The following is a 21917-nucleotide window of genomic DNA, read 5'->3' on the forward strand; positions in this document are numbered from 1 at the left end:
TTCTCATCTCGTTTGAGCGATCTACTAACATCCGAGACTCACGCTTCGAGAGCAATCGTTTCGGTAGTCCGACCCATGATGCCCAGAATCATGGGTCGTGGGTTTTTTCCCCTCCTCTCGCTCAGCCGACTCGATCCCCCACTCTGACGCACCGTCGTCGCCACGTTGCTTCTACTGCGCACGCGCTACACACGAACGTATCTCAACTCAGCCGAGATGCTCTGATGGAGATACGTTCGTGTGTAGCGCGTGCGCAGTAGAAGCAACGTGGCGACGACGGTGCGTCAGAGTGGGGGGTCGAGTCGGCTGAGCGAGCGGAGGGGAAAAAACCCAAGACCCATGATTCTGGGCATCACTGAGGCCAACACACGCGCACACGCACACGCCCAATAGACACATACACGCGCACGCACACGTACACATCTAGGTAGATATACATGCATATATATATATCTACGCACGTGCAAAAAGAATTTTTGTAACTATATACGAGAGCACACCGTACGTACGACACGACATGTACAATTGCAACGTGGAGTATACTGTGGAACACAATGTGTGTGATATACTGTTCTATATATATCATGAATCGATTCGCAATGCTTCGAACGAAGGTGTTTTTGTAACGTAATTAGAGACATGAGAAATACGAAATGGAAAACCGGTGAAATCTGATAGCTGTATATAGTACTAGCCTGTACTGACCTGTAGCACATGGATGCGTGAGCGCAAAGCGATTGGTGGATTGCGAGATCGTATCGAGATACACGATTGATTCGAACGAGATCCAAAAAAGAAAAAAAATATATATATAGACTAAAAAAACAGTAAAAAACTAAATTGATGCGGACGAAATAGAAGGGAAAAAGTCTTTAATGGAAAAAAGTAACGAAATAAGGGATGACACGTCGAGTTTCTCTGTTTTTTTTTTTACAAAGCATTTGTCTGAATATCTATAAAAAAACGATAGAGTTGTGTTTCCGATCGACGTAACGGCTCGGTGAGATGTGCGTCAGTGTGGGGGTGGGCTATGCGCAAAAAAAAAAGAACGGAACGTTCGTCCGTCCGTCCGTTCACACGTACATATGCAGATCTATATATACAATATATCTATCTATCCATCCGTCTATACATATACGTATTCGCTGCTCGTATTCGTATACGTATACGTATATATAGATTTGTATATGGTATATTCTTTTCTGTGTGTATATGTTGTTTGTTGTTGTTTACTTTTTTTTTTTTGTTATTTGTTGTTCGTATACGTTGATTCTTTCTTTGGTCGATACGGGCTTCACCTATTTTTTTTTTTACATAACGTCCATGTGTTGTGGGTCAGAGCGCCCTGGGGAAACATGGAAGAACCACATTTCCACGCAGCGGATGCGGTTCCTCCATCGAATCGTTTCTCACTACTCCCTAGTTGTTGTTTCACGATCCTCTGTTCTAAGTTTTGTTGTCGACGAGCGAAAAAAACAGCTTCCCCCCACCACCCACCTTTGACGACGCATCGTGTCATCAAGCGCGCTGCGTCGAGACGAGAGAATTAAGTTTACGCAGCACGTCAGCGTTTTCTTGCCCAGATTCGTTCGGGACCAGCGAACTGCTCACAATTTCCTCGGCCACGCGACTATCCTCCTCCTCCGCCGCGGACGTAGACGAGAGGCAGGCGCTGCTGGGTTCGATTCCGCATTCGGGGAGAAAACGTTCATGTCGTTTCACTCCCGCCCCCCTTTCTCTCTCTCTCTCCCCCGTGTTGTCTCTCGATTCGTTCTCCCGACTGTTGCGAATCTCCTAACCCAGACGCGTGTCGCTCTAACCGATAAGTTTCCCGTCAATCGCGGTCGCGATCGAATGCCGACGTTCGTGTCGTCGGAACGCGACGCGACTCGCCAGCATATCGCGATACGTATGCTCGCGCGCGTTGCATTCGAGCATACAACCGTAACAAGCATACAAGAGTCAGAGAGCGTGTGCGTCTCTCTCCCAGAGTTGGGCAAAATGTAATTTCAATTACAATTACAATGACAATTACTTACCGATTACTGTAATTCGAAATTGCAGAAATACAATTGCAATTACTTGACGAATCACTGTAATTGTAATTGAGGTCCGCAACAGTGAAGCCAGAATGAGCGCCGAACAGCACTCATGTATGTACTGTCCTCCTACCCCTTCCAATATTCCATTCCAGCACCGTGCGCAGGCGCACACTCCACGGTCCCCATCGCGCACGTGCAACGTGTCTCCCATTCGTCCCACTCATTCCCGTCATCAGAGAGGGGGTACATCATTTCACCGTGACTCCCCTCATCTGGCATCACTGGTCCGCAATTACAATTACTGGTCGAGCCAAAGTAATTGCAATTACCAATTACAATTACATGTAATTGTGATTGATAGTTGCAATTACAACATTAATTAGATATCTACTCAATGGAAATGTCTAAAAAGAACAAACGAAAAGCATATGTTAGGAAATATTTATCATTCATTAAATATTTATTTGTAGCTAATTATTTGATATTTCACGAAAACGATTACCATTACTTCTTCAAAATGACCCTCATTTCAAAGTTGGAGTTGGATAATATATAACATATGCTTTTTTTTTGTTCTTTTTAGACATTTTCATTTAATAGGTATCTAATTATTTTTTTTAGTGTCATTTTCGCGTTAAGTAATTGCAACTGCCGATTACAATTACTTCTAATTGCATTAAAATTATCTGAAATTGCAGAAATAAAATTACAATTACATGTAATTCTAATTGGTAATTGCAATTACTTTGGTTCAACCAGTAATCGTAATTGCGGACCTCAATTACAACTACAGTAATTGTAAAAGGAGTAATTGTAATTGTGTCTAACAATTACTTCAGTGTAATTGTTCTTTTTAAACCACTAACTTTTATGTTTCGGACCATTTTACCGTTTTCTTATTGCAATTATAGTCCACTTTTGCACATGTAATTGAAGATTACTAATTAATTACTGCCCAACTCTGACTCTCTCCGTGGATTCCCTCTCTCTCTGTCTCTCACACGCAACGGGTAGGACCGATCGCGAGCCACGAGTCGAGAAACAGGAGGAAATTATTTTCAGAAGGAAACTGTGCGATCCCGACGAGCGTTTTTTTTTCCCTTTCTCGTATTCGTTTTGTTTCTCTTATGTTTTTCGTTCACCTACAATTTTATATCGTCTGTTCCATCGTAAACCTATATCTTTCACTCGAATATCGCTACAGTTTTCCCTCGTTAGCGTCGAGAGTGTCGAGACGCTATCGAGTAGGGGATACTGCTTCCTATTGGCCGACGACTAGGTGACGTCGCGTGACCAGAGACGAAGAGCAGTGCCGTTGGATGCGCCACGCGTTGGACGGTGGGGATGAGAACGCGCGCGACACTAACGAGGGAAACCCGTATTCGATTGGCAACGCGCGCGTTTATACAATTTTCACGTAGAAATTTCGACGCGGTATAAGCACCGACGAGGTACAGTAATTCTTCAATCGAAGTCCAACAGCCGTGTTCTGAACGGACATCGATGATGTAGTAGAGGCTGTTTTTTTAAGACTGCGTCTACCGCGCCGAGACTTCAATCGACGAGCCGAACATAGAGAAGGACAGAATGAAATAGGATCGGGTGGCCAAAGCGTGTCACCGCGCCGTCGCCGGCACAGTTCAAAGGCCCGTGCGTCATCACACAATGTAACACCAATATTTAATCTCCTTTATTTTTCATTATTTTTCAATGGAACTTTCACCAACATATTCGTGGCATTTTCCTCATGCAAAATGACTCCAAACACCATATAATTTCAACTGTATTCAGTGGTTTAATCGACGATGAAAGTTTCGAACGCAACAAAGAAGAGTGTATCGGACAGAAAAAGGCGCGAACAGTAGCCGCCGCGTTGTCGCTGCTCTTCGTTGCCTTCGAAACTGTCACCGTCGATTAAACCACTAAATACAGTTGAAATTATATCGTGTTTGGTGTCATTTTCATCAGAGAAATGCCAGAATGGAGTTAGTGAAAGTCCCATAAAAAAATAATGAAAATAAGAAGTTTGAAAATTGGATTCACTCGAGTCAATGTTGCGGTGTTCACACCGATACACCCGAGCCGAGATCAATCATCGCCGCCCAGGACTCGATTGAAGAATTACTGTATAAGGATTGACCTATCGTCCAATGTATTTTCTTGGCCCACTTTTGTGGAATCACGTTGCCCCACTACCATTTTCATTTCGCCTGTTTGCATGCAAATGAAGCGATTTAACACGCGAAACAACGAATCAATACAATGGGTTATAAGGTCTATCCTTATACCTAGTCGGCGATACAGGCAAAATTTTGGTTAGAACCACGGACCTAAGGACTGAGCGTAACCCTTGGGTGGGGCGGAAGGCGAAAGACGGAAGGGGTATAAACTTGTCGGCCATCTTGTATGGGACCACACTGTGGTGCGCTCTATAGACGATTTTAAGTACTAGTGTAGCGTCTGTAGCACGTGGTTTGTAGAATATACGCGGTCGCATTACGCCAGAACCTTTTTGTGCCAGTACACGTGCGGTAAAGTTGGTGAATCGTCGTGGCTTTGTGTTTTCTGCGCGTTGATACACATTAATTTGTAAAAATGCCAGTGTGTATTGTGGAAGGTTCTGTTCCATGGTAAAAATGAAGTACAGACGCCACACTAGTATTTAAAGTCGCCTATAGCGCGCACCACAGTGTGGTCCCACTCAAGATGGCCGCAGTTAACCATCCCTCCCCGCTCGCGGCACGCCCCCTCTCATCCATAAACCTACTTTACGCTCAGTCCTTAGGTCCGTGGTTAGAACCAAGATCGCTTCTCTCTCGAAGAGCGCAACAATAGCATTTCGGGGACACGACCCTTATTTCCAGTGACTGCGAGAAGCCAATGTTTGTCGCGAGGGCGGGCGGGCGCGCTAGGTAAAGAAAAGCGCTTGTTTCGGTCGCCGTGTTCCTTCGTCAGCTCGCTGGTGAACACGCTGAAAGCAGAACAGAAAAAAAAGAAAGAACATGGGCAAGGTATCGCCTGATGGTGGTCTTGCCTAACCTTTTACTTGTAACCGGCCTGGTGTTGGTTGATTCACAGGATCAGACCGAGTCTGCGGCCATACTCAAGATCAAGGAGAGCATGCAGGAAGAGGCGAAGAGGTTTGAGAAGGACTCTGATCACCCCGATTATTTCATACAGTAACTCTTCGCGAGTCCATAGTACTCCGAGACCAAACTAACTTTCTGAGAAAGCGAGTCGCGAAACAATCATCATCCTCCTCCTCTCTATCTTCCTTTACCTGGTTCACACTCTACCCCTTGTGTACCCCCGTCATCGTCCCTGACTCCGCCTTTTACCCCTCCCCCCGCCCCACCCGGAACACTCCCAGCTTCGGAAGCGAGTTGTTCGAAAGGACGCGCGCGAATCTAACGGAAACGAAACGATACTTAAAAGAGATATACAGAGAACAATGGTACAGGGGGCAGGGGGTCGAGATCTTTATTGGTGTGGCGCAGAGAAGACTCGCAGATTCTTCCCCCCCGCGCGACGCAACGCAACACAACGCAACGGAGCTTCGTCTATCGATGTTTATCCTGTTCGGATACGGAAAGGGCATAATGTTTTCACAAGTAAAAGTTATTACAATCTATTTTATAGAACATCCGATCGCCGCGATCTGTGAACAAGTCGTATATCGTATACCGTATACGGGGAAAGCGCGAGCGCAATCACCTCGGATCGTCGTTGATCGATAATCTTTGTTTAACGCGCAACGTAAAGGTGTTTTCGACGGGGCTCGAGTATTCGCATAATCAAGCTGACAAAGTGACGGGCACTCGATTCACGACCGTGTTTTATTCTTTAGCACGAACCGGTGATCGCCTTGTTAACCGTCTCTCTCCACGCTCCCTTCGTCTCTCCTACTCGCTTGGGATTCTCGGTTCTGTTTCCCGAGTAAGTAAGTGCTTCCTTATTGGCTCTAAGTTCGACGAAAACGCTCTATTTTTTGTACAGTAGGAAAAAGAAGCATCGCGTATAATGTTTTTTCTATCGAGAATAGTTGTCGGCCCCCCTCCTTTCTCGGTTTTCCCCGCCCCCTTTCGCCCCACTCCGCCCCACTCTGTGATCCTTCCAGCGAGTCATTGATCGATATATCGACGAGCGTGGGTTCGCAACGTCGTCGACGGACGATTAAAAAAGAAGTGAAAAAAAAAAAGAAAATGATCGCGACGTTTCATCGATTTCCTCGATCGTCGGTGCGACGTGGGCGCGGCGCTTTCTAAAGCTTTCGAACAAAGCAGCGAATTGTAAAACTATGCTGACTGTGATAAGACGAATCGAAACCGCGGAAAGCGAGACGAATCTTTTCGGGGAAAAATTTCCAACTGTCGTGAGCAAATTCTTCACCGGTACTTAATTGGAACGAACTGACGCGCGAGTCGTTCCAACACGAGTATAGGTTTCCATTCCGATAGAAGAGTATCGATTTAAAAAAAAAACCCATCGAGGGGCGCGACGATTCCACCGAAACGGTTCTCGGCCGGGTCTTCCCTCCGTCTTCCGTTTCTCTCTTTCACGTCGAACCCGAACCCCTTCGACTGCAAACAGTTCGGTGGCACGGGGGAAGCCCCCCTGGAGAGTCGTTTCGACGGCCGGGAGTATCGTCGCGGTTCTATCCGAACCGTGGGTAGGTAGACGAGAAGAAAGATTTTTACGGGCATTTGTTTATGCGTTTGTTGCGTTTATTTGTGTTTATTGCGTTTATTGCGTTCACTGCGTTCAAATGCGGTTACGTGCTCCCCCGAATCGTTCCGAATCCCGGTTCGAGACCGGTTCAAACCGTAGCGTGGGGGACCGGCTTCGGATGGAAACGGCAAAGAAGCGCACAGTATTTACAGAATATCTGCGATTAGAACACACCTTTTGTTTCACAGTCGGACGTAACGATTCGATTTAATTCCATTGACTCGCAGGCACGCGAGATTAGTCGGGGATTAATCATTGTGTCCGCGGAACGAGGAGATCTCTCGACGAACAGTTGTAGTTAGGGACTGAAAGGTTGTTTATCGGAACAAGTCGGTAACACAGTTTTCCCTTGGTAGCGACGCGTAATTTGGCAACCAATAACAGTGTACACCAGTGGTGGGCACGGTTGGGGCCCCTCCAGTGGCGCCACCCAAGATGCAATCTTGGGGGCCGAGTTGAACCCAGCCCTAGGTTTTGCGTGATGGCCTTTTTGTAGCCAACATATCTGTCGAGGGCTATTCCGCGATTTTAATTTTGGAAGCTAAACTGGGTGTGATACTGGGCCCCTTGAACGCCTGCATCCCCCACCAATCTCTTCGCTACGGACGAAGCGCGTTCTACCTCCATGGTAACGGCGGATGCTGGTGGGGGACAGTGGGCGCCATGGTGGGGACGGTCTTGTCTCATTTCCAGTGTCGCCAGATCGAGGGAATCGAGGGGAACACAGTTTACCCCCTCTCTGATAACCAGATTAATACCAGAGAGTGACCAAAGCTGGGGAAAATAGTATTTTAAATAGCAGATAGTAAATAATCCTATTTATTTTGAAGTATGTGTACAACTTCGGAAATAAAATATTTCATTTAATGCAGTAATTCTTGAAAACAAGATATTTTACTTCATGCAGTAATTTTTTAAAAGAAAATAATTTATTTGAGGCAGTAATTTGCTCGAAAATAGTATTTTATGTGAAGAATATCGAAAATATTTGTATTTTGTCTTTATTTTCAATTTCAATTTTATGTATATGTACGTTTATGGGTGTAAGATAGACTGTATGTTTATGCGGTTCCTCGGAGTATTATAACAATGCAAAAAGTAAAATATTTTATTTCGTGTTTCCGATAAAATGTTTCGTTAAAATAGTCAAAATAGAAAATAGAAAATTCGTTAAAATAAAGTGTTTCGTGTTAAAATAGAAATATTTTATTTTGGGGATCAAATTGTTGTTCACAGATTGTTGAAATAGAAATATCTTATTTTCGAAATTGCATACCTTATTTAAAATACTATTTTCTTTAAGCAAAATAAAATCGAAAATATTAAATAGTATTTGGAATGTTTGTTTCGCCAAATAATGCCCACCTCTGTACGTGACCAGACTTAGTGGTCTTAGTGGGGGATGTTGAAGTATACTCATGGTGCTGGAATGGGATAGTGGAAGGGTAGAAGGCGGGAAAATCGACCGGTTTTGGTCGATCCTGGCGACACTGCTCATTTCAGACAAAAATGACCACCCCTGGTGTACACTGTAGAACAGTAATGGGCACGGTAGGGGCCCCTGAGCTGCCTGCTTGCCCCACCAACGTCTCTTTCGTGCAGAGCGCACCTTCGACGCGCAGCGGTGCCTCGAAAGAGACGTTGGTGGGGGAAGCTTCTTGCCCGCGACAGGCAAACGTGCCCAACGCTGCTGTAGAATAAAGTAATAGAGGATGCGCCATGTAACACTGCGTTAACAAGGGAAATACTCGACGAAGCAGAGGCGGATAACGTTAAACATTGTACTATATATGGCAAGGCACGAGACCTTTAGAATGTTAGCCCCGTGGTTAACGTTAGCCCGTTTACACAGTATCTCGATATATCTCGGAAACGAAACTAGGACTTGATCTGGCCAGTGTGCATCCATACACGGTACACGCTAGGCATATTATCATTCGAGAGACGATCGTCGCATCGTCGTCGCGAACGGACGAATTTATAACGCGTAACTGCCAGTATTGGATACATTTATAATCTCCTTCTCTTTATTTTAGCAGATTTATAGACACGAGTCCGTTACGTTCACGTTTCATCTGAGACTTTCACAGATACAGAGTACAGTTTTCCCTTGTCGGCGTTCCCCTTGTTCGGACGATTATTTTCTATTTGGCTGTCGACCACGGACCTAAGGACTGTGGCATCAGTGTGGCCAGATTGAGGTTGAAACGAACCTGATTCCCCCTCTCCAGGCTCCTCCTTTTCCCCTTCCACTATCCCATTCCAGCACCATGCGCACACTCCAACTTCCCCCACTAAGACCGTAGACCACGGTGCCAGTGCCGTAGCCTGGACTGGTCATCAGAGAGGGGGGTGTACTTGTATTCCCCTCGATTCCTTTTCCGATTGCCCCTGTCTGGTAACACTCCTGTGCATAACCCTGTGGGGGGTGAGGCGGAAGACGGAAGGGGTATCAAACGAATGTATCGAACGAATGTATGACAAGCGTTCTTCTGTATATTTTGTAACTCGTAGGACACGTCCCGGAGTCTTTTTGTCCGGTAAGATTATTTCGGTACATTCCCGCCAATATAGCTGCCTCAGGGCTCTGGCCGCTCTGCTACCCAATAATAGATACGTTACTGTATTCTCGCGCCTGCGCGAGAAAATTTGGGCACAATCGAAGGGCTCGTCAGTCCTTGTCCTTAGGTCCGTGCTGTCCACTCGAAATGGCTACGCGGCGCGACGCTAACGAGGGAAAACTGTGCGTTTCGAACTTTCGATCGAACAGAATCAGGTGCGAGAGAACACGTGTTGAAACGGACAGAAATGATCCGACCGGTGGAAAACTTGGCAATAATCGTGTATTCGATTTTTCGCGCGCGTCGATTGTTGGCGCGCGCGAGAACGCATGAGAAATTACGCGTGGACCAGGGTGAACGTAACCAAAGAGTACAAGAGGGCGAAGAACGGATCGCGTCGGAAGCTCTCGAGATGCGATGATAGTTCGCGCGATCCGAACGATTAAAAAGCGCGCGAGATTCTGTTTCCGATTCGAGACTCGAGTCTCGGAACTGAAAAAAAAACCACCACCACCTCTCTACGTGTAATTTTCTTCTTCTTCTTTTGTTTTTCACACCTCTGATATCGCTGTTTGTTTCCTGGTCGTGCTCGATTCCGGGAATGGCGGCGTGTACATGCACCATGTGTATACTACGATATATTTCGGCGTATTATGTAAATGTGTAACTTGTACAAACCGAAGCGTCGAGTGCAATTTGGATTAGATGACTTAAACGATTTTACGAGTTGGAAAACGCGCGCGACGCGTTTCCAACGCTATCATGCGTTCGCATAGTATCGATCGTCCGCGTGTCTCGTAGACGGGACAGGATATACATGTGTTTTTGATTTCGGGCTGGCTGTGTGTGATCTCTCACGACTCACGATTTGATCGTACGCAAGATATTCGATTCGGTTGTCGTTGTTCGTAAATAATATATATATATATATATATGCTGGTCATTTAATTTCATTGCGTCCACCCGAACTCGGACACACATTTTCTCAATGAAACCTCGGGAACGACGAGAAACACCTCGATACTATTCGGCAACGTTTTTCCGCGTTTTATTTTTAATGTGTATATTTAACTCTGCTCATCCCCAGCCATCCTCCAACCGAGCATCAAATTCGTACGTATTGTTCTTTTATTCGGGATTCTCACTATATATTATTCTTTGATACTCCTTCGCGCGATTGTCATTCCGTCGACGCGATTTCGTCGACGATGTACCGTCGACGATCTCGTTGCCGATTCCGTGAACTTTAACGAAACAGGGAAACTTCTCGTACAAGATTCCGTACGGTTATTGTTTCGATCGAACCTCTAATGGAACAAATTCCAAACGTAGAAGAAACGGTTGCGTGAAGGATAGACCAAAAAGATGAATACTTTCAGAGTAATGCGGTATATAGTATTTACACTTTTTTAAACGATCATTGAGATACAAAAGAGAGAGCGAGAGAGAGAGAGAAAGAGAGAGAGAGAGTGCGAGAGAAAGAGAGCGAGCGAGCGAGCGAGAGAGAGAGAAAGAGAAAGAAAGAGAGATGTTTGTATATTGTTTAAATGAAAAAACGAAAAAAAAGAATGAAACGAGATCAACTCGTTGCTAGGAAACAAGAAGTAAAAGAAGTAATACGGTATGCGTTGTTACCGGTATAATGCGCGTTACGATTTCGTGTAAGTTAAAAACTAGGTTAGTTAAGTAAGAGTGTTGGGTTTGCAACAAATTATAGCGGTTCGAGACGAAAGCAAAAAAAAAATAAGAATATTCAAATTAAGAACGGTGTAAAGGTATTTCAATAGAGTGATCGAACGGTAGGATTCCCAACGCGTGTAAATCAAGATCGAACGATATACAAGATGAAAGTAGTTATTAAAGGAAATCGATGAGCCGCCATTATGCCCCACTCCACACCACCATGATCACAACCACAAACACCCTCACCCTCCTCATCCTCATCCTCCTCCTTCCTCCCCTTCATCCCTTGACGAGTGTTTGCATTGAAAAGTGAACGTAAAATTTCGTTTTTGTAATTATTTTCACTTATTCGATCATTGTAATACTGACGCGGGCTGTACATCTTGCGGCTGAGCTCACATATTCTTTAAATTCACGCATAATTATCGACATAATTATAGAAACCTATACGAGTATAGCATTCAAGTAGCAAGTAATAGTAATAAAAATAATGAAATAAATGTCATCTATCCTACTAAGCATCAAATCTGCTCTTTACTGTGTTACACCACCTCTTCCGAGTTTCTTGGCAGCGAAATCTGCTCCACCGGCCAGTTCTTCGTTCTTCGTTCTTCGTTCTTCGTTCTTCGTTCCTACAAAGCGGACATGGCAGTGCACTTTTCAGAAGACTCCAGAAGAATCCACACTGTTCGACTGTGCAATATTTCCTCCGTAAACGTCGTCTTCCTAACCTTACTTTAACCCTTTGCACTCGAATGGCGAGTCCGAGGCGCCACTAAAAATTGCCATACCATTATTCAAAACAGTTTTAACATTATTAAATTTATCTGTATTCTATAAATTGTAAAAAGCTCAACTGGTATATAAGAATACAGGTTCAATTTGATGTGCACAATGTAAAAAAGATTACACAGAACAAAAATGATCTGGGTTGAAACAAATGTCTCGATTTTGGAATTCAAATTGCTTCGAGTGCAAAGGATTAACCTCGTCGCCATTCTCTTCCAGACCGCACGACGTAACGGAGAAAATACTGTTTGCTATTATTCACGGGGTAAGTAGAATCTTTCTCTTACTTTTCTTATAATTCTTATTAATTTTCTGATGGTTCTTATTAATTTTCTGATAATTCTTATTAATATTTGCCACGCCAAATATCAACACCTCATATAATGTCTAAAGGAGTATAATGTATATGTATTACTTATTTATTTTAAGTTATCTCCTCCACCACTCTGCATTTACAGCAAAATTTATTTGAGCAAATAACTTTTCTCGAAACAGTTTTTTAAAAAACATTTTCCAGGTAAGCGAAACACCCTGTATACGTAATAAACATGTTAGTTTTAAACTTCTACTTCTTTCGCGTTTCAACATGATTATTTTTGCTCAAGGTCATGTCAAGGTAACAAGGATGCTATCCTCCGAATTTAGTTTCTCATTATCTACAATGTTATCGGTAAACAAGATATACTGTACGATTTAGAAAAATACAGACGGCCTTGATATTTTACATAAAAAATTACCAAAAGAGTTTTTGTTTACCAATACATTTACCTCCGAAAATAGTGTAACTTTGTCCTGAGGAATTTTTTCATAGGACAGTAAATACAAAAGATATTTAGGTGTTCCCATTTATATGGTCCAGCTTGTATGTATTTATTTATTTAATTTCGACTTCGCCTTAAATAAAACTGAAACTTTAAACTACGTTTAAAGGAAAACCTTTATATATAGTGACTCGAATTAATTTTCGGATGCTCTTAAAAAAACGATAACGTTCTTAATATTGGACTATACGATTTGAACTTTTTTGGGAAGCTAGAGCAATTAGTTTACTACAGGATGCGAAAAGAAATTTTTAAAAAAATTGCAATTGCTAGGAATAGTAGAAAAAAATACTAAAAGTTGCATTTTAAAACTTTTTTATGCGGGCCTGCATTGAAAATTTAAAAAATACGGTTTTTAAGAGGCCGAAAATCGTGTAAATCTACAATTTTTATCATCTTTAAACGTTGGACCGATTTTATACAATATCTACGAAATTATACAGAACGTATTTTTTAAATTTTCAATATGACTTTTAGTATTTTTGCTACAATTCCGATCAATTGCAATCTTTGAAAAAAATTCTTTCCACGTCCTTTAGTAAACTAATTGTTAAAAAGTTATCATCTTTTTTAGGGCGTTCGAATATTAATCGAGTCACTGTATTTATATGTATGTATGTATGCATGTACTTACACACCATGCTCTCCGACTGATGGACAAACACAGTCCAATGCCGTATTTTCAATAAATAAGAAGAATCAGAAGGTTTTACGTAAGGTTACACGAAAGAAAAGAAATTGCTGCTACGTAAGGTGAAAATTTCAGAAAGCTGAGTTTTGTGGATACAAAAGTATAACATAAACGTATCCAAAAGGGGACGCAATGGGAACGTATAGAGTATACAATATCACATGTCGTAAAGTATAGAATATCGTCGGTCTAACGGTAAGTTTATTCGGGTTAATTTCCTGACGTTGCGGAGGTACAGTATTATGATTCTGCCTGCGTAACTGGAAATACCGAGTCCTCGATTTATTGTTTAACTTTGAAAAATGCGATATTTGATAATTAACATAGTTGCTCGGCGACACAAGATTAATTACTTCGCTCGTAAAAAGAGTCAGTAGCCCGTAACACTTTCGGTACGTTTAGCAGTGTCGTAAACACCACCTCCATGAAATGTAGTGGAGTTTCTTCCGTTTGAAAATTCCAAATTTCGAGATACGACAAAAATGAGAAGGTGTAACTAAAAATAGTAAAAACATTCGAAGAATTTAAAAATACTATTAAACATATTAAGAAAGAAAATAAATTTCTATTTCACTCCAGTTTGTTAGAAGTCGTCAGGTAGAAAATTTTTATTTTGCATAAAGATCCGCTGTCTAAGAACAAATAACTTTCTTTAAAGCTATTGCAATCATTAAATTATTAACTTTTGTACAAACCCTCTGTAAGTCGAAACCTCTATTACTCAAAGATTTTAATTCTTCTAATGAAGATTCGAGTTATCGAGGTTCGACTGTATTTTAACGATTGCGGAATATAAACGATACTAAAATTACGAGACGACAACAATCGTCGCGTTTTATTGTTCGTTCCGTGGATCAAGAAATGTAGTCGATACGTCAATGTGTAGAGCGACAGGTTGTGCCGTTCCAGATTCTGCTTTTGTAGTTGCCATGGAAGGATGTTCAATGAGTCGATGGCCTTGACCGGCTCCTACGGATGGCACGAATTCTTCCGGAAGTGCCCTGATTCTACCCCAGAGATCCGGTTTTTAGGTTAGAACACTCGTCTAGCTCGTCGGAAAAGTCTGGATGGCATTTTCTGGCTCAGGATTATGAAGGCGTTAAAAATCCATAATAAAATCTCTTTTTATTTGTGTGTTTAAACAGTGATTAAATCATTTTACAACCCGATTAATGTAGGTATAATATCAATCGGAGTTTTTTTTACATGAGAACAGTTTAAGACCAAACATCAGGAACGGATTAAGGTCGTATACCGAGGTACCACTGTGTACTGTGTATATAAAATACAATTATTTTATTACAAGTAATTCAATTACAATGTATTTAAATTAGCACAGCTCTGATGGATGGACGACTGGCATAAGGTAAACAATGTAAACCGAAGCCCGATAATAAGAAGACTATGGATCTTTATGCATTATTCTGCATTATGTAAAATTGTTGAAAAATTTTAAATTGAAGACGTCAATATATGATTTTTTCCTCTATTAAAAACATTAAGGGAAGAAATAACATTCATGTTGGTTTCTATTTGTTGCAATCGATGCAGACAATTTTCACTTTGCCTAAAGACCCCCGCAGTCTAACAATAAGTACAATATCCGTAAGTCCAACGTTTTAAAAAGTTGCCAAAAGGCGAGCGAAAAAGATACTTCCGAACAAAATACAGTTGCCCCGGATGACGAAGTGTCGGAATTTAGCTGTGCAGCTTCCTTTCCCCGCATTTAGGTGATCTTACAGAACGAAACCGCTTTGGAGATTACGTTATATCTGGAAAGTGACGATTATGTTGGAATGCCATGACAGTTACGATCGTGACCAGTCGCCGCGCCGTGTTCAAACGACGAAGACGCGAACAGATCGTGCCTCGTTCTGGCACGAATGTTCCCGCTATTTTCGCTTCGGACTTCGTATTGTTGCGCGATGTATCGCTTACGCTGTTCAACGGAACAACTATTTATTTTCGAATGTCGACGATCGAATCGAAAACTAAACATGCGAAAGCGGTGATTTGACCGGTCGCGGTACGGTTAGCGTTAAAAAGCAGAAGCGTCAGCTACGCTGTTCAAAGATTGATGAATCGAGTAGGAAAAGTAGACTGGAGCGACGAAAAATTTTAGGAACGTCAAGCGACGAGAAGGATTTAGGTGGAATGGTATCCGCACGATTCGAGGTGGAAGGTGGGAGGTGGGATGGCTCGCTCGTACCTTTGGTGGTGATGAGTACGGGACTGAAGGCAGGAACAGCTCCTTATACCATGCCACGGGTTCAATGTGTTCAGTTTTGCTATGACCGTCGACTGATCACGAGATCCCTTGACACTGACTTTCGACGTTCAACTTTACATTCCGTCGCTCGTCGTAACGGATAACACTATGGACTTCCGCACGTTCGTTGTAAGTCGAATAATTTTTTCTTAATCTCTACCGAATACTTACTTTAACACTTTACCTACCGAAAGCCTATTAATTCGATATTCAATAATTTTGCTGTACCAAAAGAACGCATAGAAATTTTCTTGTACATTGCAATCTTAAATGAAACTATTAGATAACGTTATTGACGGTGTCTTGTTAGTTCATAATGAAAATTGCTGTTACTATTGATGGTTCCATTAAAACGTGTTTAGCCATGAACCATAGATTTTTCAAAATTAACCAATAATCACATCGGTAATGTGATAATTTCGTCGAACACGGTCCACTTTTATCATTCATACTCCGAGCTGTGACTCTTCCAGATGATTCATATCTTACAGATTATTCGGCTAATTATTTAAACAAACAAATGACAACGATATAAACCGAACAAATCGACATTCTACATATTTAGCAGATCGATATCGCCGATCGTATGAAAATGAAACTTGAAAAGACAAGATACATACCTGTTGATCGATCGAACGATCGAGCATCGTTCTTATCGGGCGATTTCCGAAACGGATCGTAAAGTATGCTTCCCTAATCGATTTAAAGTTGAACACGAAAGCGCGCGCGCGCGCGCCCGCACTGCAAACGAAGAAGTAGCGGGAAAAGACCGATAAATTTGTTGCTCTCACGCTGGTCGATCCTGATTATAGAAACGCGTCCCGTACTCGTAGGTAATCGCTGGAAACCGGTATAAAGTAATACCGTTACGCAAATGTGTAATAATGCGATGACGAGGAAACCAGCCTTTCCGTCTTTTTGAACGGTAACACAACGTCTCGACGATTCATCGAATTTCTCGAACAATCATCCTCCGGAAACGAGGAATTCGTCAACGAAACAATTGCGGACCGATTCGGAAATTTCATCGAATAGAATGTCGATTGAAATCTGTGTCGAAATTAGACACAACTAGTTTTGGTTGAAAGAAGTTTCAGTTAGCACACATTTAATATTATATATACGAGGTGTGTTCAAAACAAACAGACAAACAAACAAGAAAGCGAGCTAATAAGAACGTGGTAAAATAAGGGGAATTTTGTAATTTCGCGGATTGTACGAGTCCGATTCACGCCATTTCTTTTTCGTTGTGTTGGTACACATGTCTGAAAAGTGTCTGCACATTGGTTATCGTATTCGATGTTTAGTATATTGTCAACTTTCGAGAAAGTTACGAGTGTTTTGGTGCGATCAGTGATTGTTCGTGGCGAAACAATTCTTTTGCACCACGATAATGCACCTGCTAACAATTCACTGCTTGTCCGCGATTTTACGACAAAAACAAACACTGTAATATGATGCCCCAGCCTGAATATTCACCGTGTGACTTCTTTTTTGTTCCCAAAAATAAAGAAAACCCTAAAACGACGTCGTTTTCCGATGTCGTTTAAAAGTTATCCTTAGACTGCGGATCTTCATGCAAAATAAAAATGGGTAGCATTGATTGCGGGAAGCAGGAATCACATAAAAATTGATCTAATCTCTTAACGACTTTGTTACGTTAAATGCAACGTTACAATATTCTTCAGTTTTCTAAATCTTTTACTGTTTTTAAAGATCCGCAGTCTAATTATCCTAAAGATCGAGATCCAGAAGCGTTTCGGGGATTAGAAGAAGCGCTGGCATAAGTGTGTACGGTTGTAATGGTTTAAATTGAGACAATTTTTTGAAGGGATAACATTCATGTAGACGAACAACTAAAATTTTCTTCGGGAAAATGAAAATTCCCGTTATTTTTTAGAACACACCTCGTACATACGCATAAAAGGGGAGGTATGCGTTAATAGGTGAAGGTCTCGGTCGAGTTTTATCCTCGAAATTCCTGACGGTTAAGGAGCCAAAAGAATGTAACGGCGTGGCGAGTAGGCCCGATTGTTAGTGGGGCAGTCCAGCGTGCGCGGCTATAGTCCCAAGCCCCGGGTATTAATAGTCTGCGAAGCGTGGACCGAGTACCGTTAAGGCCGAATGCGATACGACGTATCTTACTAACGGGGAGTAGCCTAGTAAGTTCGACGATGAAACGCGAAGAATGTATTCGCTATGGATCATCGACACACCGGACGTATCGTAATTAACACATTGCCGACCGGTGATTATTGCATAATTTTGAAAAATCTATGGTACATGGCCAAACACTTCTTAATGGAACGTTCGATAGCAACAGCAATTTTCATTGTGAGCTAACAAGTCGCTCTGAATAACGTCACCTAATAGTTTCATTTAAGATTGCAGTATAAAATAAAATTTCTGTGCTTTATTTTGGTACAGCAGAATTATTGGGTACAGTGTTAAATTTATACGAATGTTGTTTACCGGCGCGGCTCACAGTGGGGAAAAGTGACCTAACTCCGATTCAAAAAGAAGTAACTTCCGATAGAAATGAGGTAGAGCGATGAATTTTTTTTAAAATTAATTAATTTAAATTTTTTGTAAAAAGAAAATTAAAAAAGCAATTTTTCTTGCAGTTTTTAAAATGTTGTGATACGTTTTCGAATTCGCCTAGAAATCCGCTAACAGATAGGCGTAAAAAAATTAGATGTTTATTCGCAAAAAATTCAAGGAGACCTTGAAGATACACTTAAAAAAAGGGTTGACAAAACATTTTTCATAATCACGTTAAAGCTCTGTTGAAACCATGCAAAAGCTGATAAAAACATTTTCGATCGGACTGCTAATAACAGAGTAATCTCTACTGATCACGATGCGTGGTCCACCCTGTATATTACACTGCAACTTCTCAACAGACTGTAGCACTTTGCACTTTGTCTGATAAACGATGTAATCTTGGAACGAGAAATGTTATCTGTAATACAATGAATATTACCAAAACGCGTTAGTTCCGTCTGTGGTTCCGAGCTTCGAAGAACATTTCCGATATCAACTGCGCAAATGTGTAATGTATCTTTCGCTGTACTCGCACAGAGGGCAGCAATGGTCGCGAATATTCTCTATTTAGCGTTGTTGTCTACGTATAGATCAACGGTTTCATAGACGCGCACCGTTTATTTCTCTGTAGATGATACTTTTATGCGCATCGTCGTTCGCCGAGGACCAACACGAGCTGAAACCCATCAAGTTACCCACCACCGACTCGTCGACAGAATCCAACGAACCTCCGGAAGGATACTACGCGTTCATCAAGTCGCCGAACGCGGAACCACCTAAAGTGAGACCACCGCCTTATATAGACAGCGACAAAGAATGTTACGGTACGCGATTCGAATTCGTATCGCTAACTATTTCACCGTCATTCGAGTTCGAACCTTCGTCTAATGCTTTCTCGTTTCTGTTCGCGATCGTTTAGATCCTGGCAAACAGGGGAAAGGTTACGTGTCTATACACAACATTTGCGGCGATCTCAACAAAGGTTACATCCCACGGAATCCTATGAACCAACACTTTAATGGCTCCTCCTATCCGTTGTAAGTACGACAGGCGAAGCGTCGATAGAATTACGGAACCGGGTATAGATTATATTTTATTTTATATGCTACAGAGTAAAGTCGCGATCTAGCTCCCTGAGAATCTCCACGATCACTGTCCCTTCGCCTACCCCTTCCACTCCCCCTAGTTCCATCTTCCATCCCCGTGAGGGGCCAAGAAGCTCGAAAGAAAGAAACGGTCCGTGTTTACATGCTGTCCTTTTCTACTGTCCTTTGTATATTGTTGACACAGTCATAAAAAATAGTTTCCCTACGCGGTCTCTGTCCCTACCCGGAACATACGAGGTATGTTCAAAAAAATAACGGGAACTTTGTAATTTCGTGGGTTGTATAAGTCCCATTCATGCCATTTGTGCTCTCCCATCATGCTATTGTCAACTTACGAGAAGGTTACACGTGGTTGGGTACGATTAGCGATTGTTCTTGTTGATAACTGATTTTTTTTCCTTTTTTTGTAGCGCCTTATTGAAGAACCACACGTTGAAATTTCTGAGCAAAGCCCTGCCTATACTCAAGGCCGACGACAATCTGCCAAAGGTCGCTACCGTTCAATCTTTCTCGCAGAATTCGTGAGTATCGTGTCTCTTCATTAAAAGAATTCAACGAAGAAGCCATTTATAAACGGACAATATTTGCAGCGTCGACACCGACGAGAAACGGAGCAGAAGCAAGCGATCCTCCGACTCGGAAGCCGACTTAGACCCGCCTAGAAGCGGCCGAAAGTTCTGCGAAAATGGCGAAGGAGTGTGAGTATTGGAAACGCGTTCGATCATCGAACCAGCCCGAATCGTGGATTGTCTTTTTCTACTTCGAATTTCTATTTCTGTCAAAGGGTCTGCATGCTGTACAAAGCGATACAAGGAGAACCCCTGGCTACATCGGCAGCGGAACGCCGGGACGAGCCTTCTACCCCTGAATACAGGCAACGAGCGCCATCACAAGAGAAACCAGAGTACACCGGTCCTCCCACTCCTTGCCCGGCCAAAGTGGAATACGCGACGCCGGTTTTCGCAAAAAATTACCAAGGAGTATGGCGTTACGTAGTCCAGATACCTTACGAGGGCTACTTCACGCAGACCATAGAAGTCACTAGATGCATGTAATTTCGTTCACTGGTTCTCTTTTTCTCTACGGTAATGTCCCATTCTAAGTCCAGCGGAGGAGACCGCTCTCTGTCACTTCGCCTAGCCATTCCACTGGGGGGCATACCCCGCGAGGGGCCAGCGAGCTCGAACTGCGTAATCAATTACAAAACTTGTTTATTTTTCATTATTTTTTGGTGGCACCTTTAGCAACTCGTTCGTGGCACTTTTCTGATTAACGTGACGCTAAGCACGATATAATTTCAACCATATTTAGCGGTTTAATTGACGGTATGGAGTAACTTTAGGACATAAAAGAGGATAGAGGAAAAATTCAAAACTTATTGTATCGTTTAAAATACCAATGCAATGCTAACTCTTTTATTTTCAACTTTCTTATACGACCTTTCTCAAGGTATGTGTCGCATTTTTGTAATTGAAACGAGTCGTTTGAGAACCTCAAACGGGCTGTAGCTCCGTCAATTTGCAAAATTCTAGTCTAATTCTTTGAGAACATGTTTGATCGACGAACCCACAAAAAGATAGTGTCCTGTTCCGATCTATGTCGCAGCACAGAACCGAGAATCGACTTAGAATGGGACATTACTGTCTCCGTTTTTGTTTCCTCGCTAAGTTGAGGTTCGCATCGGACTGATTCGCAGGCAATCGAGGTGCCACTATCTGGACGGTGGTTGCCTATCGTCGCCGAGATGGACCAGTCTGCTGGTGGCGGAGATCTTCTATCCCGACACGATCCTAGACGAGAATCAAAATACCCGGTTGAACGGACTCAGGGATCCGGCCGGTTCACCGCCACCGGTCCACGATTTCCAAAATTATCAGCAGTACCTGCAGAAACGTGCCGGCGAAAACGAGGCTCGCAACAACGCCGGCACGCAGCAACAGCATTGCGACGGAGTCGACGAGATGGGTTGTTTCCAGGTAAACGAGAGCACCGTTTCGAAACTGATTTTTTCACTCGTAATTTGTCGTTACAACAGACTATATTCTTCCAGGTAAGACTGTACTATGACTGGTTCCTGGTGCCAGGTAGCTGCAAATGTTGGCGTCCCGACTATTTCAACCGATACGTTCGTCGGAGCGGGTCGAACGTTGAACTGTGATCGAACATATCGAACTTCGCGAACCGAGCAAACGATTGACAAAAGAGGGGGCTTCACCTTGACACGCGCGTTTAAAATTAAACCGGTGCTCAGTCTCGGCATCGATCCGTTGCTAAAATGAAATCGCAGAAATCGATAAGGCGAGAGAGACCAATCGTACGAAAGCCGTTCGGTTTCGAATGTTGAATAACGTCCTGCCGCCAGAACTAGGATGCTGCGAAGCTGATGGAATTAGACAAAGTACGATGGCATCGTGAGACACGCGCGCGACTAACACACTAGCTTTAATTGGGGTACTTTCTTGCTTTGAGATTGCAACATTGTGCACCTTAAGACTGACGAAGTACATACCGCCGTCACGACTCGTTGCGTATGCACTTCTACACGCGCAACGAGAGACGGTGTTCTTGAGTACTTTTCATTTTGAATAAATAATATTTTATATTTGTACATACGCGCAACGACGCGCATGCTGTTCGACTCCTTCCACAGAATATTATTATACGTATCGTTACGTTTTATCGG

At 42.7% G+C, this 21917-nt stretch overlaps 2 protein-coding genes across 8 annotated transcripts in view; both read left to right on the forward strand.

The window, feature by feature from the left end:
- The window catches only part of Ssdp (Sequence-specific single-stranded DNA-binding protein), a 30716-nt gene extending 19176 nt beyond the window's left edge, over positions 1 to 11540 (forward strand). For all 7 annotated transcript variants that reach the window (XM_076434801.1, XM_076434803.1, XM_076434802.1 and 4 more), the window contains one exon: positions 5121 to 11540. In XM_076434801.1, the coding sequence (XP_076290916.1) occupies positions 5121 to 5225 (105 nt within the window). In that variant the 3' untranslated portion in view covers positions 5226 to 11540. The remainder of the gene's footprint in view (positions 1 to 5120) is intronic.
- Positions 11541 to 11680: 140 nt separating this feature from the next.
- Positions 11681 to 21842, forward strand: Spz6 (Spaetzle domain-containing protein 6). The gene is made up of 8 exons (XM_076434811.1): positions 11681 to 15713; positions 18760 to 18952; positions 19048 to 19165; positions 19645 to 19755; positions 19825 to 19932; positions 20019 to 20285; positions 20931 to 21210; positions 21285 to 21842. The coding sequence occupies exons 1-8, from the start codon at positions 15693 to 15695 to the stop codon at positions 21390 to 21392; spliced, it is 1206 nt and encodes a 401-aa protein (XP_076290926.1). The 5' UTR covers positions 11681 to 15692; the 3' UTR covers positions 21393 to 21842.
- Positions 21843 to 21917: the final 75 nt, after the last annotated feature.

Source organism: Lasioglossum baleicum, chromosome 12 (assembly GCF_051020765.1).
Source record: "Lasioglossum baleicum chromosome 12, iyLasBale1, whole genome shotgun sequence".
Lineage (NCBI taxonomy): Eukaryota > Metazoa > Arthropoda > Insecta > Hymenoptera > Halictidae > Lasioglossum > Lasioglossum baleicum.

Bases quoted from the DNA above. Each gene is read 5' to 3' on its own strand.
- Spz6 (XM_076434811.1), top strand. From the start codon at position 15,693: ATGGACTTCCGCACGTTCGTT. The intron at 20,286-20,930 runs GTAATTTCGTTC...ACTGATTCGCAG, and splicing joins ATAGAAGTCACTAGATGCAT to GCAATCGAGGTGCCACTATC. The intron at 21,211-21,284 runs GTAAACGAGAGC...ATATTCTTCCAG, and splicing joins ACGAGATGGGTTGTTTCCAG to GTAAGACTGTACTATGACTG.